Source organism: Prinia subflava, chromosome 17 (assembly GCF_021018805.1).
Source record: "Prinia subflava isolate CZ2003 ecotype Zambia chromosome 17, Cam_Psub_1.2, whole genome shotgun sequence".
In the NCBI taxonomy this organism is placed as follows: domain Eukaryota; kingdom Metazoa; phylum Chordata; class Aves; order Passeriformes; family Cisticolidae; genus Prinia; species Prinia subflava.
This window is the reverse complement of record NC_086263.1, coordinates 13,925,919-13,952,070: the sequence shown is the minus strand read 5'-3', so window position 1 is coordinate 13,952,070 and position 26,152 is coordinate 13,925,919. Positions and strand designations below refer to the sequence as shown.

Genomic DNA, 26,152 nt, shown 5'->3' with positions numbered 1-26,152 from the left:
GTCCGGCCTCCATTTCCTCCGGAAGGGCTCACAAATGCTGTGTTTGTGTTTCATCACTTCAGAACCATTACACATGGATTTATTTTTTTATTGCCGTGTCAACCACCTTCCTCTCAAAGATTTGGGCATAGTATTTTATTTTTAGATAAGTTTCCACATTCCCTTCACAGCTAATGTTTGTAGACGGAGGCTAAACCAGCCCAGTACCCATAGCAACCATCGAGGAGAGGATACATTGCATTATTCAGACAATTTATGTCAGAGTTGCCAGTCCTGGCTCTAAGTCTTTGATGTCAATAAACTTGGATTTGTTGATAAGTGCAATCAGTATTTACTGGAGAAGCACGTGCTCATACGGGAAGAACTATTCCTGATGAGAACACAGCAAGGGCTGTATTTGTGCTGTCTCATTCCCAGTCTGGGGACCATGTGTGCCTTTCCCAGTCCCTGCTGCAAGGCCAGAACGGTCCCCAGTTGTACCATTCCCCTCCCCAGCCACTCTCAGCCTCCTAAAATGTGTGTCTGTCACCATAAATCCATGGTGGAGCTGCTTCCCATGCCGTGCCCACAGCATCCCATGGGCACAGGGATTGGTGCTGTGCTGGGTCTGGCTCCACAGGCTCCTTCCCCCTTGATCTGCCATTTCCAGCCTTTCCCATTTCCCTGCCATTCTGTGGCAGCTTTGCACTGCACAAGGGTTTTTTTTCTGGGGCTGTGCCAGACACATCCCTGGTTTTAGCAGCTCTTTCCCACAGCAGCCAGCAGATGGATTAAACATTTCTGCCTTCACAGAACTGGTTCTGGCTGCCATAACATTGGAGTTTGATATTTTAGAGGCATCTGCTCTCTGCCCTGAGGAGGGAAGGCGAGGAGCTGGAAGTTCCAGCCCCTCTCCTGGGGTCTGAGCCCACCTTTCTCCCTGGGGCAGGGGGTCAGGACCAGTCCCAGGTGTTGCTGTGCTGCTCCCCGGGGCTGCAGGGAGGCAAACACAGAGACACCACCATTTATGTTGTTTTATGGTATTTAACAACATGGGATTAGGGAACTCTCCTTGGTTATAATGAAGAAAAAAAAAAATGTGATTCTTCTCCAGTTGCCTAATATTTCCAAGAATTTGAGATTACATAGGGAGAGGGTGAAACCTTCAGGCTGAGCACGAAGCACTGGTGGTGTTGCAGCTATTTTCCCTTTCTGGCTGAGACTGGGACACATCCTGCATGGATGCAGGGATGGATCTCGTGGGCAGGGTCAGAACGTGGGTCCTGCTGCTTCCAAAGGGGGGACCTGCACTGTGGGACCCCCAGGAGCAGCTGGTTCCAGCCCCAGCTCTGCAGAGGCACAGGCAGGAGCATCCAGCTCTTGCAGAGACATCAAGGAGCAAACAGGGTCCCTGGAAATGGGGTCATGGGGACATTTTCCTACCTTCATACCTTCAAATTCCAGCATGGGGCTTTGTGGGCCCACTGGAGCTTGGCAGGGGGGTTGTTTGCAGCCTTGGGAATTACTTCACGTGATGCTGTGTGCTGACGCCACAGATAACACTTTCTTTGAAGTTTGGGATATTTCTCCAGAGCAAACACCAGGAAAGGAGAAACTGGTTAAATCTCAACTCCTACTTGGCAGGGACAGCTGGGTCAGCAAGGTCATGGCTCTGTGCTGCCATCCCACCACACAACCTCTGTGCCCACCCTCATGGAGGTTTTCTCTGCTTGGTTGTTTGCATGGCTCCCACACACACATCTCCCTTCCGTGGAACTGCACGTGGTAATTCCTTGAGATGAGAGGATCACCCTACAATAAACACCCCCAGGAATGGGGATGCAGGGCCAGCTCCACGCTCAGGGGATGCTTCATCCAGGAACACCTCGGGGGGAGGAGGCTGCATCCTGTGGTCCTTTCCCTGATGGTGGGGACAGCCAGGAGCAGGGACACATTCCCAAAGGCCCTTCCCTCCGTTGTGACCCCCTGTAACCCTGTGCCTGTGTTTGCTTTCACCCAGGGAAGCTGGGCTGCCTTGCCCCAGGGACGGCCACCGGCCCTTACGTGGCAAACAAACACAGAATAAGCACGGAATAAACACGAAATAAACACGTGGCGCAATCGGGGCAGCACGTGAGGCCCTGGCAGCACTGGGAATTCACCATTCCTGCCCAGTTCCTGCTTGCTGAGTCTGCACTCTGGCTGTTTGGGAAGATGGCAGGAAATGAAGGGCTCAGGGCTCTGGTGAGGGCTCCCAAATCCATCCCAACACTGAGGGCAGAACCTTGGCTTTTTTGCCAGTGGTTGGGGTTTGATGTAAAAGCAAAGATGAACTTTGAGATTTGGGGGAGTTTGAGCACTGCTTTATTGGGGATCCCTTCACCCAGAGAAGGTGGATGGGGGACATGACAGAATTTATCTTTGCAGGGGAATAAACCACTCTGTTCTATCCCTGTTGTGTAGGGAAAACAATCTGGGCTTTAAACGCTCACAAAACAATGGGGAGAACACCCTGGTGGGAAACTACTCCCATGTGGGAAATCCCCAGTGCTGGAGCCCAAGGAAATGCCTGGGGCAGGATGGGGGTCCCAGGGCAGAATGGGGGTCCCAGGGCAGGATGGGGGTCCCAGGGCAGGATGGGGGTCCCAGGGCAGGATGGGGGTCCCAGGGCTGAGCTGCCTGGGCTTTGCTGGCAGGTCCATGCTCAGGGATCTGGGATACAGGCAGCTCCCAACTCACTGGTGTCCAGGGAAAGCTTTGAAATCTCCCCCAGTGCCAAGAGAGCAGCAGCAGCAGCCCCTGCCCACTGTCCCCCTGCCCCTGGCATCACCCCTGGCAGGGACAGGGGGGAGAAGGCTCCATCCAACCCAACCCAGCCCATTTCCACCCTCACTCCGGGGGTCCTTACGCACGGAGCTCCCACCATGAGGCAGAGGACAAGTGACCAGGCTGTTTGCTTTAATTTTCACACTCAAAAGCTGCCCTGAGACAGCCCGGTGAGCCGTATCCTCCTTGGATCCTGTTTCAAAGGAAAAAAATGGTAGGAATGTGCTGCTTTTTCCATGTTGCGTTTTCTTCGGGAGGAGCTGTTTACGGAGCACAGCTCCTTTCCCAGCCAGGGTCACAGGAGGGCTCAGAGCCCTCAGAGTCCAGGAAGATGTCAGAGCCAGGCTCTGCTCTCTGGGATGGGAGCCTCGAGGGTCCTGGATTTGGCTCAGCCTTTGCCCAGCTCAGCTCCCCCAAATCCCAACCTCTCCACCCTTGTGCTGGTTTCAGCCCCTCCAGACCCCCAGGAGCAGATGTGGGACCTGGCAGGAAACATCTCCAGGCTCCTCAGCACTGCTCCCCCTCCCTGAGCTGGCTCCTGCCTGGCACTGCCCACCCGGCTCCCTGCCTGGCACTGCCCACCCGGCTCCCTGCCTCCTCCTGGGCTTTAATTTCTGTCCTGCCAACCCTGCCAACCATCGCTATTTCCATGGGAACCTTTCTGAAATCGCAGCAATGCATCCACAGGGGTCACCAAGCCTCCCTCTCCCCTGTGCCTCATGTTCCAAGCCCTGTCTCTGCCTATCTCTGGTTACAGGTGACGTTTCTCTCTAATCCCAGAGAAGCTGAAGGAAACTCTGCTCTTTGCAAGGAGCAGAAGGTGCTGGAGTTTGGGGACACATCCAGGGCGTGGAGAAGCCTTTGTTCATGCTGGTAGGATGTTGCATGACCTGTGGACAAGAGGATGGGATGAAAGGAGATGGAAACATGGAGCAGGGGATTTCCAGAGTGCTCCTGGCTCGGAGCTGCATCAGCACAGGGATGGTGTCTCCAGGGACTTCTTGCCACTCCTTGCCTGGATAACTCCAGGAACTGGGGATTTGAGACATCTCAGGCTTCCAGATTCTCTGTTAATCAAATCCCAAGTGCTAAAAGGAATCAAGAGACAGGAAAAGTGTTGCTAAAGAAGCAGGGGGTGGGGGAGGGAAACAAATAAAGCCACCCTCCGGTCCCCAGAGAAGGAGCAGCTTCTGCATCATATCTCATCTGGGAAAAATTATATTTTGGGAATTACGTGCTTCTTCTGAAAAGCCTTAAAGAGATTTAATAAAATGAGACAAGCTAATAATATAGGGAATGAATAGCAATCCTGGATGCTGCATCTTGATTTAATCAGATGCTTTTCCTCAGGGGGACAAGCAAGAACTATGGCTAAAGCCTCCCTTCCCTTCCCTATCCAGCTGCTCCCCTCTTCCTCTGGCCGTTCACTCCTTCTCCCACTCAGGGGCAGGATTTGGGGTCCCACAAGTCCCTGCTGTTCAGCAGCAGCTGCTGGGAAATGCACAGCCCACGCTGGTTCTTTGGGAGCAGGGTAAGGAGCTGGACACCAGCTTGCTGTCCAGCCCCCAGGGAGAGGGGCCCTGTCCAAAGAACAGTCCTGGGGGAGAAAAGCAGGAACTGGGGAGCCAGAAGAGCTGGGCTTGGCTCCATGTGCGTGGCTGCTCCAGAGCCCCAGGAATGCTCTGTGCTGCTGCCCAGGGGATGAGCCCTCAGCAGGATGTGGAGCATCCTAACAGCGATGATAAGGAGCTCATGTGGGATGTGCCCCCTCCGTGGCCTGGGGCAGCAGCAGGGTCTGCATGTGCCAGGTGGGCACAGCTCAAATGGCTCTTCCAGTCCTGTTTCACTGCTCAGACCCGGCCGTGAACCGAGGCCAGCCCGGCCCCGGGGGGATGATCCTTCCCAGCTCCGCAGCATGCCCAGAAGCCAAAGCCATGTTCTGATGTAATTGTCCTTTTCCGAGTATCCCCCGCTCGCCTGTCCCTGTGCTGGGCACCCTGGTACCGCTCCTGCTTCCTGGAACATTTTGCTTCCTACATTTCTGCCGTGGTGCTGCTGCTGTGAGCTCTGTTTTGCTGCTGCACAGTTCGTCCAAGGCGGGCCCTGGGGAGCCGCATGTTCTGTCGCTGGGATGTTTGTGTGACTTTCGTGGAATTTCCTTTCCTCAGCCGCTTGCTCGCGGACACAGGGTGGGTTTTGCTGGTTGGCAGGTGGCTGGTAAACCGAGGAGGGTGAAAATAGGGAGGGAAATAGCAAGAAAACAAGGATTGATCTGTGCTGAAGTTGATTCCATTAAAGGTGTCGCTGGGGTGTGTGCAGAGCATCCTGCCTGTGGCTCTGGCTGTGCTGAGCTGCTGCATGAAAGAGATTCTATCCTCCAAAACCAGACAAGGAGCAAAACATCCCACAAATAGCAGGGGCAAACTCTGGCAGCCATGGGGGAAATGCCCTTTTACCTGCCTCTGCTTGAGCCTTGGGCTATTTGCAGTCAGGTCAGAAATAGGTGGTGATTTGTAAAAGAGTCATAACCGTGGGAAGGCTTTGCCTTGCAGCGAGCTGGATCCTTTATCATCAATCACTGGCAGTGGCTCCCAGCAAATGTGCTTTGCTCCTACAGGAGATGAGTTTCTAGATGAGCCGGGGAGGACTCAGCTAATGCTGTGTAATGCTCCCTGCTCAGGCTCTGCGTGACTCCATGAGGAGCTGGGCTCTGGGATGGCACAGGCAGTTCCCACGTCCTCCTCTCTGGGAGCTCACACCACCAGCAGCTCTTCTCCACCCACCCCGGGTCCCTGACATCCTGTCCTTGCTGTCAGGGGTCCCTGGCTCTGGTCCCACTCCACCAAGCCCACAGGATCCCAGTGCACATCTATCTCCTGGCATGTTCTGCCCAAGGAACTGTTTAGAAAGACCAAATGGATTTTTTTCCTGTCAGCCAGGAGCAGGTTTCAAGCAGGCTATTTTTACCTGTTCCCGACTCTATTAATAGTTATACGGCCAACAGTAAATGCTGATCGGGATATTCGATTTGTCTGTCCTCCAGAGGTTGCCACTTCCTATTCCCCCTGTTGTTTTCCATCAACCGCTTCAATTAAATGATCTTTTTGTTATTTGGGGGTGATGCATTTGGGGTTTGTGTTCAAATATTAAACTTCTTCGCTGTCTCACACACAGATGAATAAACACAGGAAACTGTCCCACTTTCTCTCCTCCGAGTGTCCTTGTGCCTCGGGGCAGGATGTTTCCCTGCAGGCAGGGACGGTGCTGTACAGGGCTGTTTAAGTTGCTGCTCCCTTCCAGACGATCACAGACAGCCACAATCCCTCCGTAAGCCTTCCAAGAGTGTTTCAATTAATATCCAAGGGTGACACCACACTCAGGAGAGATGAGAAGCTCAGCACCATCCGTTTCCCAAGAGCTGCTGATGAAAGGCACTGCTCTACCCCAGTCTGTGTGTTCTGGCTGTCTCTGAGGTCCCTCTCCATAAACGAGGCTTCTGCTGCCCTGAACCTTATTAAAGCATCACCTTTTGCTAAGTTTTTTGTTGTTGGTGGTGGTGGTGTGAGTTTTTAAGATTTATTGTATTGTATTGTGATTTATCATGGAACAGGCTGAGTTGGAAGGGACCTTTAAGCTTATCCTATACCACCCCCTGCCATGGGCAGGGACACCTTTTACTAGACCAAGTCCCATCCAACCTGGCCTTGGACACTTCCAGAGATGGATGCAGCCACTCTGGGCAACCTATTCCAGTGCCTCACCACCCTCAGAGAGAATTTCTTCTGAATATCCCATCTAGTTCTGCCATCTGTTAAGTGTGACACCATTTCCCCGTGTCCTGTCACGCCAGCCCTTGTCCAAAGTCCCTCTCCAGCTCTCTTGGAGCACCTTCAGGCACTGGAAGGGGCTCGAAGGTCTCCGCGGAGCTCTCTATTCCCCAGGCTGACCATTCCCAGTTCTCCCAGTACAGCACCGCTCCCACTCCCATTCCCCTTCCCGGCCCTGCCCGCGCTGCCGCCGGCCGGGCTCTCGCCTGTCCCCTAGCGGGGAGAACCGGCGCTGCAGCGGCGCCGGGATCGGGATGGGGATCGGGATCGGGATCGGGATCGGGACAGGGATCGGGATCGGGACAGGGACAGGGACAGGGACAGGGACAGGGACAGGGACAGGAATCGGGATCAGAATCAGGGTCGAGGTGGGGATCAAGGAAAGCCGCCGTCCTAAGTGCCTCGGTCAAGGTCCTCCCAGCCCGCGCTGCAGCCCCCGGTGGGACCGGGACTTCTCTCTGCTCCCGACCCCGCTCACCGGAGCTCGCACCCAACGGGGTCTTTTCTCCGGTCCTTCGGGCATTTGCACCGGACAAGTGTAAATCGGAGCAAGAGCACAGCAGGGAGCGGCATGGGACCCCCCGGACCCCCCGCCCCAGGTTCCTGCAGCTCGGGGTCACCCCGCTCCCCGAGCCCCGGGAGCCCCGAGCCGGCTGCGGGGCGCCGGGAGCCCGCACCGGGCGGGAACGGGACCGGTACAAGGCACAGGGACCCCGAGCTGAGATGTGAAGAGATCTGTTCGCAAACGGGACTGTGAAAGGCACCGGGAGTGCGAGAGAGAGTTCGAAGCACAGGAGTTCCAGCCGGGCTGCGAGCGGGACCGGGCTGTGAATCTCAGAGAGCGCAAACCGGGATGGGAACGGGACCTGTCCGTGCACTCCCGGGAACGCGAACCGGGATGGGAGAGGGACCGCGCTGCGCAGCAGCGGGAGTGCGAACCGGGCTGCGAACGGGACAGGGCTGCCAAGCACCCGGAGACCCAGCCGGGCTCTGAGCGGGACCGGGCAGCCGAGCTCCAGGAGTGCGGACGGGAGCGGAGTGCGCAGCCCGGAGCCGGCGGGGGGCGCGGGCCGGGCCGGGCGCGGAGCCGGGCGCTGACTCAGCCGCCGCCGCCCCGGGCCGTGACGCGCCGAGGGGCGGTCGCTGCCGGCTCCATATAACGCGGCGGCCGCCGTGCAGAGCTCACACCGACCCTTCCTGAGAGGGAAGAGGGGCTGAGCAGTCGGGCAGGCAGCGCCTTCCTCCTTCTCCTCCTCTCCTTCTCGGCGCAAGCTGCGCTTTTGCCGGCGTCAATGAAACTGGCAGCGATGATCAAGAAGATGTGTCCAAGCGAGGCCGAGCTGAGCATCCCCGCCAAGAACTGCTACCGCATGGTCATCCTGGGCTCCTCCAAGGTGGGCAAGACGGCCATCGTCTCACGCTTCCTCACCGGCCGCTTCGAGGAGCAATACACGCCCACCATCGAGGACTTCCACCGCAAGTTCTACAGCATCCGTGGCGAGGTGTACCAGCTCGACATCCTGGACACGTCGGGCAACCACCCCTTCCCAGCCATGCGCCGCCTCTCCATCCTCACAGGTACTTGTCAGGAGGTCCCTCTGCCAGATTCCTGCTCAGTTTGGGGATGTTTTTGCAGTCCAGGGAGGAGGGAGATACGGTTCTGTCTGTTCAGGTGGTTGGGCAGCTCTTCTTGGTGGACTGGAGGATGCAGGACCCAGGTGCTGCCTGGTCCTTCCTTCTCCAAGCCTCTGTTTGGCTTAGGAGTGGGTGTCTCTGTGTCCCCATCCCTGCAACCATCTCACGTCCCTCTTTGTCCCCAGGAGACGTGTTCATCCTCGTGTTCAGCCTGGACAACCGAGACTCCTTTGAGGAGGTGCAGCGCCTGAAGCAGCAAATCCTGGAGACCAAGTCGTGCCTGAAGAACAAAACCAAGGAGAACATAGAGGTGCCCCTGGTCATCTGCGGCAACAAAGGCGACCGGGACTTTTACCGGGAGGTGCAGCCCCGGGAGATCGAGCAGCTGGTGGGAGGGGACCCCAAAAAATGTGCCTACTTTGAGATCTCAGCCAAGAGGAACAGCAGCCTGGACCAGATGTTCCAGGCGCTCTTCGCCATGGCCAAGCTGCCCAGCGAGATGAGCCCTGACCTGCACCGCAAGGTCTCGGTCCAGTACTGCGACATCCTGCACAAGAAGGCGCTGAAAGGCAAGAAGCTGCTGAAGGAGGGGGGCCGGGGCACGGAGGAGGCGTACGGCATCGTGGCCCCCTTCGCCCGGCGGCCCAGCGTGCACAGCGACCTCATGTACATCCGTGAGAAAGCCATCGGCGGCGGGCACGGCAAGGAGAAGGATCGCTGCGTCATCAGCTAGGAGCCCCCCTCGCCTGGGGAAGGAAGGAAGGAAGGAAAGGAAGAAAGATGCTCGTTTCTGAACTGACTTTGGGCTGGTGCCCACTCGGGCAGAGAGGGCGTTGCCTCTCCCCAAGCCTCCCTCCTCCCGCTTCCATCATCTCCCTCTCCGGGGGTGCATTTTGGGAGCGAGGGATGCGAAGGGGGAGGCTTTGGAGGGCAGGAGGGGATGTCACTGGGAACAGCCTCCTCCTCTGGGCAAAGAGACAGGGAAAGGGTGAGCTGCTGGGCAGCCAGGTGGGAGGATGAGTGTGGAGGGCACAGACCTTGGTGTTTCTTTCCCTCCCAAACCACCCAGCCTCAGGCACTGCCCTCAGGAGGGAGGGCAGGGGCCTGCCAGCACCTGCCTGGGGCTTTGGGGTTGGTTCTTGGTTTGTTGTTTTTTTTTTCCAACTTGAGAAGCTGTGCACGGACTTTGGCTCTGTGTTGTGTGTTCATCTGTGTCTGAAAAACACATGCAGAAGACACTTCTAAGCTGTTGCAAAGACATTGCAGAGTTACAGCCCCAATGGACCAAAAACCTGACTCTTGTTTACATTTGTCTTGTTTGATTTGCAAGATTTTGGGGGGGGGGAGGGGGGTGGAGCAGGAAGGGTTTTACAAAATAAAATAATAGGCACTTTATGTAGGTATTGTTTGTCATTGACATGAACAAAAAAAAAAATCTTCAAGTGTTTCTACCGTGGGTGAAACTTGATGTTTTATTTTTTCTACAAATTAATAAAATCTTTTTAAAAATGACACCTGTGGGTCTGCTTTGTTTCCTTGCCCTGTCCCATAGCAAAGCCTGCTAAACAGAAGGCCTGAGCTCCGAGGTGGCAACACCAGCCCTGTATTGCCCCATTTTCTCCGGCTCCCAGTGCAAAGGTTCCCGCCTCTGCAAGCCGCCGGGGTTTTGCCACACAGGGTAAGCAGGGGCCACGCAGGGAGTTACTCACAGCGGGTCACCGAGCCAGCACTCCTCCCTCACTCCAGCACGCCCAGTGACGGTGCTGCCAGCCCCACGACACGGCGGGCAGTGGCATTGTCACCGCCCGCAGTCACCCAGCAAACTGACATCACTGTTAGAAAGGGCTGATTGTGTTTCATGCTCTTTGCCGATTAACTAAGCACACTTTAATGATGTCAACACAGACTGATTCATTGGCACCCCAGCTGGGATATTGTTTTTACTCTGCAATATGAGTAGAGGAAGTACTTTGCTCAAAAGGTCACCTTTACATCTGATGGTTTTTAATCTCTTTCCAATAACAAGTTGCAGTAATCATTGCTAGAAGTGAAAGGGAAACAGGATCGCTCTTCAAAGAAAGCTTTTTCCAGCTCCAGCTTCTCCTCCAGCTCATTTTGAACCTCTGCTTCCCACTCATGCAGCAGCACAGATCTGTGGTTAGTACATATTAATGGCAAAAAAATCATATTGAAGCCACAAAACAACAGTGGGGGAGAGAGACTGCACAGCAAACCATCTCAGTTTCGCTTGAAACTTGGATTCAAGTTGACAGAGTTAACTTGCTCCTGAACTAAGTGCCAGACATTTCTTTGGCAACAAGTTACTTCTTCCAGCTCTGCCTATGCCTGATTTCACAGGAACAGCAACTGGCAAAAGAATGGAAAACATCATCCAGGCATGAGACACAGGAATTTATTGAGCTGGGACAGGCAATGGCTGGCGGAGAGGCAATTTCAGTAATAAAAAATGTGTACATTGTGCTTTGTTTATCTCGGTGTTCTGCTTTACTCAGAGTTTACACACTGGCACCTTCCCAAAGAAAGTACTAGTAACAGTATCTCAGTGGGGACAGAGTAAATCTCTCAGCTACAGGTAAGTTACAACCATCCCACTGAGCAGAATTACCTGTTCCAGCTGCTCAAACGTTTGTGGTCGTGGGAAGCCCCTGGATGTGGAACTTACCTGTCTTGTTGAGCCTGACTTTAGTAGGGAATAACTAAAAGCTTTTATCATTTATGCCTTTTGTTTTGATTCCTGCCCTTCCTCTGTTTTAAGAGGGAAAGACATTGGAGCTGGGCCCAGGATCCCATGTGCTGCCAACACCCTGCCCCTGCTCTGCCCACATCCACTCAGTGAACACACAAGAGGGGCAGTTTGGAATTCATAAATCTTTATTTGACTCATCTCAGACACAACCACCGATTGTTTAATAAGAGAAATACAGAAGTAATTGAAAGCAATTATTCCTCTTCCAACACACAGGGAATGGAAAGTGTACCAGAGACTCTTTCCAGGAGCAGGGCCAAACAGTTCATGCTTCCCTCTTATGTTCCATTTCGATGTTTGGCCATTTTTAAGTTAAAAAAAAAATCCAAAACCTACAGAAATGCCTACTTTTTCACCAGCAGGTACTTTGACCTTTAGCGAGGAGAAAGCAAAATGTCTCCTGCTTGTTTGAAGGTAGAAAAGAAGAACCCCACCCAGCGAGAAAACAGGAGATGGGATGTGTAAGTGCACAGTCCTGCAGCTGATGAAGGGAACGTGCCACTGCCACTGTCCCAGGAGGGCACACGGTGTCCTGGCTCGGTGCCACACACCCACGGTCCGCACAGGCACAACGCCACAGCTCTGCAGCCACAAAACCTAAAGGAAGGAAGGCCAACCTCTGCCACCCTGCTCAGCCTGGACAGGAGGAATCTCAGACCTGGAGAGTGGAGCTGTGCCTCTCCTACTCCTTGGGGATTTCAAACATGCAAAGGCTCTTGTACTTCTGCAGCAGCTCGTTCTTGGTCCGGACCTGCTCCCGCAGGTTCTGCAGCTGCTGCTGCTGCTGCTCTGGGCTCACCCCGATGCCAGGCATGGAGCTGATCAGCTTCCTCATCTCCTGGAACTTGTTCTTGAGCTCATTCAGTACCTGGTGAACATCCTGGCTGTCCTTGTCCATGCTGCAGAGGAGAGAAAATAGAGACACTGTGAATTCTCCTATTGAAAATGCTGTAATTTCCAATACATCCGGGGTTTAAACTGGAATTCACTGGGGAAATTGCTCTTGGTATCTAGCTACACACACCTGATTCACCTATCCCAATAAAATGACACAGATGTATATAGACTGGGTAGCTTAGGGGCAAACTGCTTTCCTGCAAATCTCCAGCACACAATCCAGTCACCTCAGGATGCATTAATCAGGTTAGGAGCTGCTCTGCAGCTTTCAAACATCACCCTGGAGCAGGCTAAATTCTCCCTCTGAACTCCTGTACCTCTCTTTGGGGAAGGTAAGATTCCATATGTGTTGTGTGTAGTCACCTGGAAAAAAAAGATCTGTCTCACCCGTGACCTGTTGCTGCTGTAATACAAAAAAATCAATGCAGTCAAACAGCTTGACAGCAGAAAACAGAAACTGTTCCCCAAAGTATCACAGAGTGTCCAAAGGCAGAGAAAATGGTACTTGGGAGCTTTAAAAGGAGTCTCTGGGGATTTATACTTAATAAAAGAGAAGCAGTGGGGGTTTTTTGGGTTGATTTGGGGTGTTTTTTTTAAGAGCAGCAGAATTGGCTCTGCAGCCAGCTCTGTGCTTTTCAAGGCTCAGTGTTGTCTGAGGCAGCGTCTGCCCTTGAACCCTCATTAGTATCTGACTCAGCTTTGTTAGCACCAGCAAGAAGTTTTACTGATTCCAGGCAAAAGCAAGTCCCCGCTTCCAGGCTGCCTGTTAATAGGGAGAGCAGGATTCTAATGGTCTTTGAAAAACTGGGAGACTGTTCAATAGCCAGGCCTAAAAATAAATCTGCTTGGCATGACCAGGGCAGAGAGGTGCTCGATTATAACTTTGGGGAATCGTGACATGGCTGAGAGCAAAACTTTTAAGCAGATGGCTGTTGCTTGCTTCAAAAGCCTGTTGGAACAAAATATTCATTATTCCCTTCTAAATAAAACTGCAGCTGGTACTATAATGTCTCCCCATTATGCAGGCATTCAGGGCCAGGTCGGCAGTGGAAAAATACAGAAATACAACCAAGCCCATGGCACATCTGGGGAGGGATGGGGTGACACTGCCTTTCATCCACCACAGCTGCAGGCTGGCTGTGACAGGGGTCCCCACATCTCATCCCCTTCCCCACTCAAAGAGAACTGACAGCTCCCTCCTGGTTGGTTGATCCAAAAGGATAAATATTTTAGGGTTGGTGTGGGGTTTTTTTTTCCTGATGGGTAGTTTTGCTGCTGGATCAAGCCACTGAAGCAATTCCCTGTTTAGGGGCATGGAGAGGTGGGAGTGAGGTGTGGGAAGAGCCTGCACTAACACAGGATTGAACACAGCACCAAAACACAGCCTGTGCTGATGGACTGGGTACAAAACCTGCCTTAAGGCACAGTTCTCTTCACCACATCAGCACAACCCACCACTGGTGGAGCCACACAGTGGGACTTCAGCAGTGATGCCAGTGAGTGTACAAGGCTGAAAATATCAGCAGACCCTGTTTAGGAAAACTTTCTCCAGACCCAAACAACAGGAAACAGCACCCGTCCTTGAATGTCAGCAAATTTACGCGATACATCCTCGCTCCAGAGCACAGAGTCACCTTGGAGATGTGTCTTCATGGCTGAGTCAGTGTCAGAACAGCAGGGCTGGGCTCTGCCACTCGAGGCACTGTTAGAGGACAGCCCGTTTGCCATCTGTCAGGGACAGGAGGGACAACATCCCACTGCTGGCTACCGTGGTGCCACCTTTCTGCCACACTGCTCAGCACCTACTGCCCAGGAAACACCCCCTGTGAAGCCAAGGGAGGTGGCTGGGCAGGAGGGGTGGGTGGCTCGGTGGGACAGGGCACAAAATACCCCCAGGACTGTCATCTGTGAGTCACTACAACCTGATCAGTGACACATCACAACCTGGGAGGTCTCAGCCTGTGGCTAGTGCCCATTTTGGTGATGTACATGCACACACATCCAGGGGATTTAGCCTCACTCTGTGGTCTGCACAGATCAGAGAAAATCAAGGTCAGGGGGCAACTTGATGGCCTACACCTAGCACAGTGGGGAAATTGAGTGACATTACAGTTGTTTGTGTTCTCGTGCCCATTCTGGACTGGTGTGTCAAAGGTATTCATTCCCATGGATTGGGCTGCTTGGGCTGCAGAGCCATTAAGGATGAACCTCCCTCATCTTTCAGACATGCTTGCTCCAAGTGAAATATCAGCAATCAGGACACAAATCAGCTCCTCAATGAGTGCACAGGAAGAGGGCAGGAAGAAAGCAACTCATGCTTCCCATGCCCACTGCCTCACCCTGCAGTATGCCCAGGTGAGAGCACAGAGCTTGCCTGGATGGATTTCCATGGCAGAGACATCCCCTTTCTGGGAATTGATATGAGCATCTCTGGAGGGGTTACCCTGGGCCAGAAACACGTCAGTTCTCAGGACCCTTGCACCAACACCTTTCACCTGTACAGTGCTTATCTTGAACTGGGAAGAGAACAGTGTATGTACCACTGAGGAAGCCATCCTCCTTTTTACAACTGCCCAGGAATGGGCTGCATTCCTGACGCACTGCCTGTACTTTCTGAGGCTGTTATCAGTTCTCTGGAGCAATAACCCAGCGGACACACAGTGCTCCTGCTCTGGGGTTAGTGGTGGGGCAGTGTACCTGAGCCAGGGGAGCAGCTGCACTGCTCAGGTGACCCAGACACCACCCAGGCACTGGCACAATTCAGAGTGGAGACGCCAGCTCCCTTCAACACTCTTCCCAGGAACTCCAGCTGAGAGACAAAGGGCAAAGGAGATGCTGGGAGGATGGAGAGCATCACTAGAGGGGTGACCCCATTGCCCTGCTACCTGTTCAGGGCATCCTGGGGATGTGGGGTATGGGAAAGCATCACTTGAGGGAGAATCCAATTGCCCAGCTCCCTGTTCAAGGCATTATGAGGATGCTAAAGATGAGAAAACAACTTAGAGGGAGCTCCGTAACTCCGCTCCCTGTCCAGGGCATCCCACAGATGCTGTGGTTGGCCGCACATCACTCGAGGGGAAACCCCATTGCCCTGTTCCCATCCAGAGCATCCTGGAGATGCCGGGAGCCGGGTGAGCATCACTAGAGGGGCATCCCATTGCCTCACTCCCTGTCCAGGGCATCCCCGAGGATGCTGTGACTGGGAGAACATCACTGGCGAGGGCAGCCCTTAGCCCTGCTCCTCACGCAGGCCCCGCGAGGGCTCCGGTGTGCGGCAGCACCGTCCGAGCGGGGCGGCTGCGGCAGGGCCGCGGTGCCCGGCGGGGCGGGGGATGGCGGTGGCCGTGCCCGCCGTTACCATTTGATGATGTCGTGGACGAGCGGCAGGAAGGAGAACTCCTCCTGCGCGGGCGGCAGCGGCGGCGGCTTCTGCTCGGCGGGCGGCTCCGGCGGCGGCGGCTCCTCAGCGGCGCGGCCCGCGGGCCCGGACGCCATGGCGGGCCCGGCAGTGACGGAGCGGGGCGGGCCCGGCCGGGCTCCGCCTCACGGCCGCGGGAACGGCCCTCAGCGAGCCCGGAGCCGGGCCGGCAGCCTCGGGGCTGGGGAGTGGGACCGTGCCCTGTGATCCCCCTGAAACTTCCAGTGATCCCCCCTCGAAACCCCCAGTGGTCGTCCCAAATGCCTCCACAGGGATTCCCTGTGCCCCAGTGATCCTCCACAGTGATCCCGCTGCACCCCGCCAGTGATCCTCCCTGACACCCACAGTGATCCCTCCTGAAACCTCCAGTGATCCCTCCTGAAACCTCCAGTGATCCCTCCTGAAATCTCCAGTGATCCCCCTGCGATCCCCAGGGATCCTCCCCTTACACCCCACCAATGATCCCACCCGAGCCCCACACAGGAGGTGCGGGGTTGGAGGAAGAAGATTGTGGAGGAGTCCCACACCCCAAGAACAGGGTGAGGAGAAGGTGCCAGGGACCATCCAGGTGTCCCCGAAGTCATTCAGGGACCACATGAACCACACAGAGATCCCAGAAAACATCCGTGTGTTCCAGAAACCATCCAGGGATCACAGGAGCCATCCAAGCAGTCCCAGGAGTCCCAGATCGTGGCTCCCAACCCCTCAGTGCACTTGGATTGGTGTCCCGAGTCTCTATACATCCCTCTCTTTCAAGCCAAATCTGAGGGAAAATGGCATTATTCTGTGTAAATAACCACAGCAGGGTTATGTTGTCTCTTATCCCAGCTTTCCACCGTGTTGTTTTGTTGTTTGGTATCCTCAGTTTGACTTTAATGCAAATGGAAATGATATGGGCTGGATGATGGGGACGTGATCCTTGAAATGCCATAAGGGCAGATGCTTACGTGGGACCAGACTTTCTGCTCAAGGGAGGAAGCATGGCCAGCATCAGTTGGAGGGAAAGCAAGCTGGAGTGTTGGATGAGAGCCTGGGCTGGAGACTGGAGGAATCTGGAGGAAGAACAAAAATGTGATGTCAGGGCTGGGACTGCTGTGAAGCTGGAGAGGAAGAAGAAGGGGGAGAAGGTTGAGAGAGCTGGGGTGCTCAGCCTGGAGAAGAGAGGACTCTGGGGAGACCTCAGAGCCCCTTCCACTACCTAAAGAGTCTCCAAGAGAGCTAGAGAAGGACTTTGGACAAGGGGAAATGGCTTCTCGCTGCCAGAAGGCAGGGTTACCTGGGATATTGGGAAAGAATTCTTCCCTCTGAGTGTGAGGCCCTGGCACAGACTGCCCAGAGAAGCTGTGGCTGCATCATCCCTGGAAGTGTCCAAAGCCAGGCTGGACAAAATTTGAAGCAACCTGGTCTAGCAGAAGGTGTCCATGCCCATGGCAAGGGATTGGAAGCAGGTGGTCTTTAGAGTCCTTTCCAACCCAAACCGTTCTGGAATTCTGTGAAGAAATGGAGCTCTGAGGTGACTGACCTGCAAGGGGAAGAGGTGGCTCAGGACGGTGAGTGGTCCAGGCTGGGAGAGGGAGGGTGATGCCCCTCTGCACCAGGCAGCCTCAGTTTGCTTCAGTGAAGTGCTGCCCCTGTGCTCAAACCCCTGTACCCACACAAAGCATCACAGCATGAATAATACCAGCCACAGTTGAGAGCTTTTATTCCTGGTTTGGCTTAGACAAAACACATAATTTAATTTTTCATTTGAAATAGGCCTCCCTGCTCAATGGTTATAGGCTGAGGAGGACTGGGAAGGCAGTTTTCTTTTTTAAACCAATTTCTTTCTGAAAACAAACAGAGGCTATTTATACATCTAACGAGAATGCTGGCAACCATTTAAATGGGAGGTATTGGCTGTTTGCTCTAAATATAGCAGATGCAATCGTTCACTTTGTTCCTCCTGTCAGGAATAGATCCTGGTTCGGTAACTGATGCTGGAATGTGCAAAGGAGCCTGGGGGAGCCCAGGTTCCGCTGAGCACATCCCTGTGGGAAGGCTGGTGGTATTTATGGCCCTAGACTGAGCCAAGCACGAGGCACAGGATGCTGTGTCCTTCAGATGGGGCTGAGCCAAGAGGTTCATTTCTGCCTCTTTTGAAGAGCTGTTTCTAAAGCAAGAGTTGATTCAGGCTCTGTGGGGGACATTTGCCTCAGTACTGTGCTCGTTTTAATTCTCCCCTTGGCTTTCTGGAGGAGGGCAGCAATAATTGCTGGGCTGCTGGATGCCTGCCTCTGATAGTTGAGTCAGGCAGTTGTTCCAGCAGGTGACAACATGCAGATTCCATTCAGTACATAAAGTGCTGTCAATCAGTATTTCTTTTTGCCTTTCCATTTCCATTTGGAGTCTCCTGTCCCCAGAGTGCTGCAATTCAGCTTTATCTAGTTGGTGTGTCCCTGCCTCTTGCCTTCTTTTCCTTGAGGGAACAGCTCCTCCAGCTCCCCCAGGTGACCCACCTCTGTCCTTTGGGGTTTGTGTCTTGTGGCAAGTCCAGGGGACAGCAAAGGTGTTTCACAGTCTGGTTAAAATTCAAAAGGCTTCTCCACCACTGGAGATGTTGGTGAATTGGTCAGATGAGACCGTGTGGTGTCAACCTGCACTAGGGCACAGCAGAGCTGTGCTCTGTAGCATGACAGTTGTTCACATCCCTGGTGTGGGCTGCAGGGAGAGATGAGAGCAGCTAAGTCTGGCAGGGAAGAGAAGATTTTTGGTGTTGTTGATGTGCAGACAGTGTTGACCTCTGGTGAGGGGCAGTGCTGGTGTGCTCAAACCTTCACCTGTCCCTGTGGAGCTCCAAGCTGTGAGACCTTTGTCCCAAGGGGGTGACTTTGGTGACCTTTGTTATGTCCTTCTAGTGCAGTTCCTTCCAAATCTTTGGCAGTTGTGTTGGGGTCTCCATCTCGTATGGGATGCCTGTGTCAGCCCATCCACTGTTCCCGGGAGGAGCTGTTGGTAGGTTACAGTTCTTTCTAATTTTCATTCTGGATTTTTTCACCCGCTATCAGCTTCTCAGCAGAAGGGTTTGAATGAACAACCTGTGAAAACTCCATGTGAGGCAGCTAAAGCATGAACAAAGACACTTAGTGATGAATGAAATTAATAATTTCCCTCTGGATTTGGTAATAAACCTGAAGTGCAAATGATCGACCTGTTCCTCAATTTAATTGTGGCTCTTTGTACAATTCACTTGCTGGACAGGCAGTGTCTGAAATGTGCGAATGTTTCCAATCCATCTGATTTTCTGTGTACATTCATTGCTCACCCAGACATTTCATTAACCCATTATCCTAAAACCCAGCTGATCAAATAATCCGTATCCAGAGTATCTTTTGTTATTGCCTGTTTTGTTATGATACCAATGTTATTCTTTCTTCTCCTGTCATTTCTGTACAGATTGTACCTCTTGTCCTCTTCCAAAGGGAACTTTTGAGGTATTTACCACCAGTTATTTAATTCAGCACCAGGTGACTTTGTGCCTTTCACTATTTCCTTACAATGACTTGATGTTTTTATATTGATGGTCTGACATTTCACTGGGCTCTGCTTCTTGCTGTTGGACCATCTGGAGCTTGTTGTGCAGTTGCCACCAGCTCTGTTATCGTTTTTTTACTATGTGGCTATCACCAGGTTGAACTTTATCTCTTCCTCCTGCTCCTGCACTGCATCATCAGCTGAATTTTCTATTTCAGTCTTGCTAAGCTGCTGTGGTGGGATAAGTCTGTATTGCTCAGTCGAGGAGGTGTTGCCAGGGTCGTGGCCACCTGGGAGGGAGTGATAGGAATGAGAAGTTACAGCTCCAGCCCTTGGCTTTTTGTTAGGTCATGGCTGTGATCCTACAACTGCTCAGGTTTGTGGCTAAGATCTCCCTAATTTTGACCAGATGTGAACTGGGTCTTGGGCTCTGCCTTGTCTTGACTCCTGGGACCATTTCATGCCCTGGTGTCTCAGTCTTCTCATGCAGGTGTAGATGGGAGTGGCAGGTCATAAGCCGAGCTTCATCTTTTGAAACCGTGTTTTACCAGAGGGATTTAGGCCCCGAAGCTCTGTCTGCCCCAAACACTCTGTTCCAGTTGTGCCTGCATTCCCACATGCTCCCAGAGCTGCTGGTGCCCAGGTGCCATTGAGATTTAAGCTCCAAACAAGCAGCACCACCATATCCTGGATTCACAGCACTCCAGTGCCTCCTGGAGTCACTGACTGCTGGGGAAACTGGCCATGGCAGGAGGGCCATCAGCCCACCCTCGAGGAGAGCCCAGAATGCAGGACAGAGCCTGGTATAAGAGGTGGCACAGGAGGCTTGGCCAGGCCACCTGTAGCACCACGTTGGGTGTCACTGCAGGGCATTGGCCTGGCCATGGAGGTCAGTGCTTCGGTTCTCTGAGCCTCAGGAGGTGAGTGGGGATGATTCAAGGCCACAGGGAGTGTCCAGTGACCTCACCGTGTTCTCCAATGCCACCCCACTGCTGACCAAACACAAAGGCTGGCCCAGGCCACCCCCGGGGAAGGCACCCTGGCCATTGCGTGGGCAGAGGGAGCACTGAGGGCTTCTTGCACAAGATCAGCTACGCAGAAGCCTGGATCGAGGAAAACACGCAGCCGGAGCAGCAGCAGCCCCCAGCCTGGCCCAGCTCCAGCTGCAGGTGGCTCTGGAGCTCACTGCCTCCCTTGGGCAGCTCTGTGCCCATGCAGCATCCCAGAGTGCTGAGTCCTGGGAGCCCCCAGACCCTGCAGAATCCCACAAGATCATCCCACAGCTGGGCTTGAACACTCCACACTGTTTTCCACCCAGGGCAAATGGGCAAAAGTCACCTTGCAGGAGCAAGGCAGGAACTTGGAGTGTGAATTTGAGGAGTCCCTAAGGAAACCTACGCCTGCAGAGGGAAGTGCCCTTGTTACCACTGGGCAAAAGCAGCCCTGGATCCCTGCTGGCTCCCGCTGCAGTGTGGTGAGTCAGCAACGTCCCTGCCATTATTTACAAATAATGAGTGAGGCTCCGAACACGTGCCGCCAAAAACATGAGGCAGCAGCGGTTTCACTCTCAATATGCAATCGTGGCCTTGAAGCAATGCTGCAAGAGCCTGCACTGGAGGCCAAGGCTCAGCCCAGGCAAGGATTTCTCTTCTGAGCTTCTGGATGCATACCCAGCATATTGGGAAGGTGTTGCAGTGGGACAGCACACATGTGCATCCCTGTGTGCTTGTACATTCCTGGGTGCATCCCTGGGCACATCCCTGTGCTCCTGTGTCCCTGTGCTCCTGTGTCCCTGTGCTTGTGCATCCGTGGATCCTAGGGCACCACTGCCCTGCACAAGGACACTGTGTAGGTGTCATAGAGGACAGATAAATTTACCTGGATGCACATAGCAGACACTCACTAATGGGGCCACACTAAGGATATTAATGAAATCTCAGCTCCCTTTCTTGGAGTCAGTCTTTATTCTCTTAAAGTGGGTCAGGCTTTGTTTGAGTGTTTGTCAGGATCCCTTCAAGCGTGGCAGAAAAAGCCATTACCTGATGCTGGAGCCCTTCAAAATGTTTCTCTTGGGTTACTTAACACAGGGGGAGAGGAAAGGAGCTTTGTTCAGACTTTGTTTTGGCACCACAGAAAAAGCATCTGGTTAAAATGTTAGCCCATCCTTCACTTGAATTGCAAACAACATTTTGCTATAATTGGCCTAATTACTGAAATGAGACAAAATTTATGTGGGCTTTGCAGGATCAGTCAGGTGTCCTTAAAGAATAATTTTACACAGCAGAGCAGTGGGTTTCTGGGGCAGCACTGGCACTGTGGGAGACACATCTTGGGAGGTGGAGAAGTCTCCCTCCAGCTCCAGTGAGAAACCATTTAATCCTTTTCCTGACCTGGGGAATGGTGCATCTCTGCAAGAGCAGTGTTTTGCTGAGCCTTTCTCTTCCTGACCCCGGGCTTTGTGAGCCCTGGGCATCCACAGGATGCTGCCAACCCCCACCTGGAGTAGCTTGTCCCCCTCCTCAGCCACACCACCAGCTCTCACCAGGTTCTGGTGCTGGCACCCATGAGTGGCTTGTCATAGTCACGTGTCCCTGGCCCCAAGGATCCCTGTTTGCCAAGGGCTTAATGTTTAGCTGCTAATAAACAGGGTGTATTGGGGAGGTTTTGATGACCAGGTAGCTAAACTTTCCTGGGAAGTTTGCTGACCCTTGCAGCACAAACAAGGCCCAGATGTGGTGACATTTTTATTTCAGATAAAGTTTTCATTAGACATTTCCCAGAGCAGGCTTCCAGCATTGCTCCAGCTCCTACTCCCTCACTCCTGGGCATTCCTTGAGTTGATGATCCACTGCTCAGCCATGTCCCATCCTGCCCAAAAGCTTTCTCTCCATCCTGGCTGCACACTGATTTATCCAAGGAGGAGTTGTTAATTGGGGTTGGATTGGTTTGGGGATATGGCTCCAAGCAGCTGCAGGGGAATCAAATTAAGGTTTTCAAACAAGGTCAAGGGTAAAAAGAAAAACCCTCCTTGTTGTTCTGACTTGAGAAATGAATGAATTTGTCCTTCCTGCCTTTACCCCATGGGCATTTCTCAGCCAAAACCCTGACTTTTCCCCCCAAAGTAATATGCCCTGCAGCCCAGATTAGCAGCTGCTGCCCATCTCAGTGAACATCGGGTGCCCATGGCTTGATCCAGCCTGGAGCCAGCTTTTGCCCATTTCTGCTTTGTGGATTAGCTGAGCCCATCATCTTGGCTTCTCCTGTGGGGGCATCCAGCAGAGGGGGAGGCCGGAGGACCACTCAAAGCATTTCAATCTCTAACACCATCCTCTTACCCCAGTGTGGCTCAGCTCATTCATCATCGATCCAGACAAATTGCAAACAAATGTCATTAGAGAGGGACATTTTCCATTCAGGTAGACACTGACCCATCCTCACTCCCATGCAGAACCAGTCCTCCTGGCACTCGAGGAAGCTCTTGGGATGCTCCCACTGCCCTCCATGGCAATGGTAGCTGCTGGCAAGGCTGGGCACTGCATCTCTCCCACCCAGGGATTACACTGGGACCTGGCTGCTGGCCGGCCCGTTCCGGCATCTCTCAGCAACTGCAGAGATAATTGCCATAAGTCTAATTGTTCCTACTGGATAACGAGTATTTTGCATCATCATCCCCAGCTGCCGAGAGCATCATCGGAGTTGCTATTTCAGGGCTGGAAAGCAGCTCCTCTGAGCCAGGAAAGGCCAAACCAGGCTGGATCTGGGCACCTGAAGCAGAGCCGGCATGCTGAGGGTCCCCTGACCACAGTTTGCCAGGCTGCTCTCTTACTGTGCAGCTGCTGCTCAGAGTGTGATGAGCTGTGTGTGTTCCTCTGGTGTCCCTGGTTTTGGGCAATGCCATGGCAGGCAGCAGGGTCTGTCACAGCCTCCCCACGCTGTTCCATCAGGCAGACCTGCTCCGTGCTGCCAGGACACGCGGCCAGCCGAGACTGCAGCGAGCGTCACCCTCACTCCCCACGCGATGGGTCGGATGAAGCAGCCACGTGGCAGGAACTCCTGACTGAGCATTGATTTCTCCTCCACCTACAAGCACTCTGCAAGACCCAAGGATCCACCACATCAGATCAGGGCTGCTCAAGTGCACGAGGCTGGCTTGGCAGCAGGGAAGGCATTTGAACAAGGCAGGAGCGCAGTGCTTCTCTCCCTGCACCCCATCTGGCACCTGGAATGGCTGCTGGTAATTGCTGCATGCTGCAGGATGTATTGAGCAGCCAGCTGTGGCATTCCTGCTCTGCTCGTGCTCACAAACGTGTGTGTTTGAGGCAGCATCAGCAGAGGCTGTGCATCCCATCCATCCCATCCCACAGCTCCCAGCTCAATCCTGGCCTCTGTACCTCACTTGCTTTTCCCTTCTTCTCCACAAACCAGCTGCAGACAACTGTCAAGTGCAAACCTTGTTCTCAGAGCAGCACCCCTTGAATTAACCTTCCTGCCATGATGGCTGGAAGGGGTTTGAGGACATCCATGTGGCATAAAGATGTCGAGCAAAAGGGTTTGGCTGCCAGGTTGTCACTTGTGCCCTTCATGTAATACACAAGCCCCTAGAAATGAGTTTGCTAAAGATGGTGCTGAGTTTGCCTTGGGAAAGAGTGGTTTGGGATTTGAGATAAGAGTCCTATGAGCTGGCTGGGAAAGGAAAAAATGTGTCAGGGCAAGAAAGGAGAGATAAGTGACGCATCTGGGCTGGGAGCATGAAGCCAATGCCCTTCCTGGTGCCATGGGACTGCATGGTGGCCAGATCCCAGCTGTGACAGGCTTGGATGGAGCTGGCCCTGTGGCAAAGCCTGCTTGCTGGCCGGGCTTGAGAGCCCTCTGCCAAAACTGCAGAGGGCAGGGAGGAGGCAGCCCCAGCCAGGGTCTGTGCGGGGAATGAGTGATGGGGATGATACTCCCCAAATTCATGCACCTGCACCCCACTCCATCCCCTGCTACTACTGCCATCCCAGGGCACAGGATGTGTTCTGCACCATGGCATGGGTTAGATGGTAATTTTTCACCTTTGGGAACACCCTGCCTGTCGTACCAGCTCGAGCTTTTGGGGCTGGGGTAGGTTTTGTACCAAAACCGCCTCTGCTGCTGCCCAGAGGGGGATTTGGGTGGCCAAGATCACCCGAAGCAGTGTCCTCGGGAGCCAGCTGGGCGCTTGTGGCCGATGTTGCTCGTTGTCTCCTCATTGCAATTCTTCACATTCCCTCAATGCAAAAGGCGCAATTAGCTGGAGGATCGCAAGGGCGGCGATCCGAGAGCAATCGGGAGCTGCTGGCGAGGAGCGGCTCCCGCTTTAGCAGGATTCCTTCTCCCTCACCAAACCAGCTGCTGGCATTTCTCCTGCCACCATCACCGTCCTCCTCCCGTGGTGCCACATCCGCTCTGGCATCCTGGCAGGAAAACCGCGAGCTGGCAGCAGCTCCCTGTCCACATCCCGGCACCGCCGCACCCCTGCGAGCACACAAACACTTTTCTTCTGCCAGCTCCCGATTTGCAGCACTGTATATACAGTATAATCCACCCACGGGTTATCCAGGCTGTACTTGGCTGGGAAGGACAGAACATCCTTGTGATTCAAAAGGTCAGAATGAATGTCAATACACTGTGAGCAAGAATGCCAAATCCGCTTTGAGGACACAGGGTGCTTGTAGGGACCTGGCTGTCAGGTGTGCTGCTCCCTAACAATAGGCATGGGGTGCCCAAAATCCCTCTGCTTGCTGCAGGATCAAGGAGGGCAGCTATCCCTGAGAATAGGAATTCTGTGGTGTGCTAACAGCTTTGTCTGTTCAGCCCACAGGTTCCTGTACCCTCTTCCCACCCCTGGATAGTGAGAGAGTGAGCAGGTCGTGATGCCCCTTCATGATATCCTCTCATTCTCCTCCAGTTTCTGGCTCTAAAGCCCAAAACTCTGCCTCGTCCACAGGGCTCTGGTGCAGAATTTTCTTTCCAGGGCTCAGCTGTGGATGCTGGCTGTGGTTGAGGTCCATGGGCAAAACACAGCTGTTTGCTCTGGTATCCGGAAGGCAGCAAATCCCACTGAAACCACCCCTCCTCCTCAGATAGAGTGAAACTGCTGTCATTTCAAGCTGGGCTGGAGGAAGCTGAGCTTGGGCGGATGGCAGGGATTGATTTCCAAGTGACAGAGGCACTCGCGTGTCCCTTGAGCTCCCAGCCCTGTGCCTAACGATTTTCCCTGTTAATAATCTCCACTGAGCAGGCAGCAGCGGTGCAGGCACAGGGCACGGGGATGAGTGGGATCATTCAGAGCCTGACGTGGCAATGGCAGGTCCATGCTGCTCTTCCTGACATATGGATCCTGTCCCTTCCTCCCCACCCATCCCAGCAGGAGGGCTGCCCATGGAGCCCTTGATGCCAGTAGCACCAGTCCCCCTAATGATGGCCCTGTTTAATGAAAACAAAAACTCCGAGGGCTTGGGGAATTTGGAGGTGAATTAGGAGATCCCTTCACAGTGGCAGGGAAACTCCCAGGAGCTGATGGTGTTTTTCAGGAGGGGTTTGAAGGCTTTGGAGTTGTGCTGAGCGTAGGGGTTCCATAGTGTATCCTCCTGGACACAGCATTCCCACCCTATGGAATAGCCTGGACTAGAAAGGACTTTAAAAGTCATCCAGTTCCACTCCCTGCCATGGGGAGGGATACCTTTCACTATCCCAGGCTGCTCCAAGCCCCATCCAGCCTGGCATTGGACACTTCCAGGAATCCAGGGGCAGCCACAGCTTCTCTGGGAACCCTGTGCCAGGGCCTCCCCACCCTCACTGGAAGGAATTTCTTCCCAATATCCCATCTAACCCTGCCTTCTGTCAGTAAGAAGCCATTCCTCCTTGTCCTGTTACTCCATGCCCTTATGCAAAGTCCCTTCCCAGCTCTCTTGGAGCCTCTTTAGGCACTGAAAGGGATTTTAAGGTCTCCCTGTGACTTTCTGTTCTGCAGGCTGAGCACCCCCAGCTCTAACCCCCAGCTGTCCCCCACAGCAGAGTTGCTTCAGGCCTTGGAGCATCTTTGTGGCCTTCTCTGGACCTGCTCCAGCAGCTCCACATCTTTCTTCCCTTTCCTCTCCTGACGAAGTGCAGGGAGCAGGAACAAGAACATGAACCTAGGTGCAAGATTCTCCAAACACAGATTTTGGGGACACCTCCAGCTGTCGCCATCCTGGTGCTGCCAGCCAGGAGCCGTGTCCAGGAGGAGCAGTGGGTGACACTTCTGTCCCTGCTGGAGCCGAGGTCAGGGCA

The 26,152-nt window shown here is 53.7% G+C and overlaps 2 protein-coding genes across 3 annotated transcripts; one reads left to right on the top strand and one right to left on the bottom strand.

Moving 5' to 3' along the window:
- Window positions 1-7,684: 7,684 nt before the first annotated feature.
- Window positions 7,685-9,779, top strand: RASD1 (ras related dexamethasone induced 1). 2 transcript variants are annotated; one of them, XM_063414804.1, is made up of 2 exons: window positions 7,685-8,210; window positions 8,524-8,825. In XM_063414804.1, exons 1-2 carry the CDS (start codon window positions 7,925-7,927, stop codon window positions 8,688-8,690), a joined length of 453 nt encoding a protein of 150 aa, XP_063270874.1. In that variant the 5' UTR covers window positions 7,685-7,924; the 3' UTR covers window positions 8,691-8,825. The 2 variants fall into 2 exon arrangements, with proteins under 2 accessions (XP_063270874.1, XP_063270873.1); XM_063414803.1 differs by having other exon boundaries at window positions 7,716-8,210; window positions 8,453-9,779.
- A 1,362-nt stretch (window positions 9,780-11,141) lies between these two features.
- Window positions 11,142-15,463, bottom strand: MED9 (mediator complex subunit 9). The gene is made up of 2 exons (XM_063414421.1): window positions 15,290-15,463; window positions 11,142-11,933 (listed from the first exon to the last, which is right to left on the bottom strand). The coding sequence occupies exons 1-2, from the start codon at window positions 15,424-15,426 to the stop codon at window positions 11,717-11,719; spliced, it is 354 nt and encodes a 117-aa protein (XP_063270491.1). The 5' UTR covers window positions 15,427-15,463; the 3' UTR covers window positions 11,142-11,716.
- Between the last annotated feature and the right edge of the window lie 10,689 nt (window positions 15,464-26,152).

Bases quoted from the DNA above. Each gene is read 5' to 3' on its own strand.
- RASD1 (XM_063414803.1), top strand. From the start codon at position 7,925: ATGAAACTGGCAGCGATGATCAAGAAGATGTGTCCAAGCGAGGCCGAG. The intron at 8,211-8,452 runs GTACTTGTCAGG...CTTTGTCCCCAG, and splicing joins CCGCCTCTCCATCCTCACAG to GAGACGTGTTCATCCTCGTG.
- MED9 (XM_063414421.1), bottom strand. From the start codon at position 15,426: ATGGCGTCCGGGCCCGCGGGCCGCGCCGCTGAGGAGCCGCCGCCGCCG. The intron at 11,934-15,289 runs GTAACGGCGGGC...TCTCCTCTGCAG, and splicing joins GTCCACGACATCATCAAATG to CATGGACAAGGACAGCCAGG.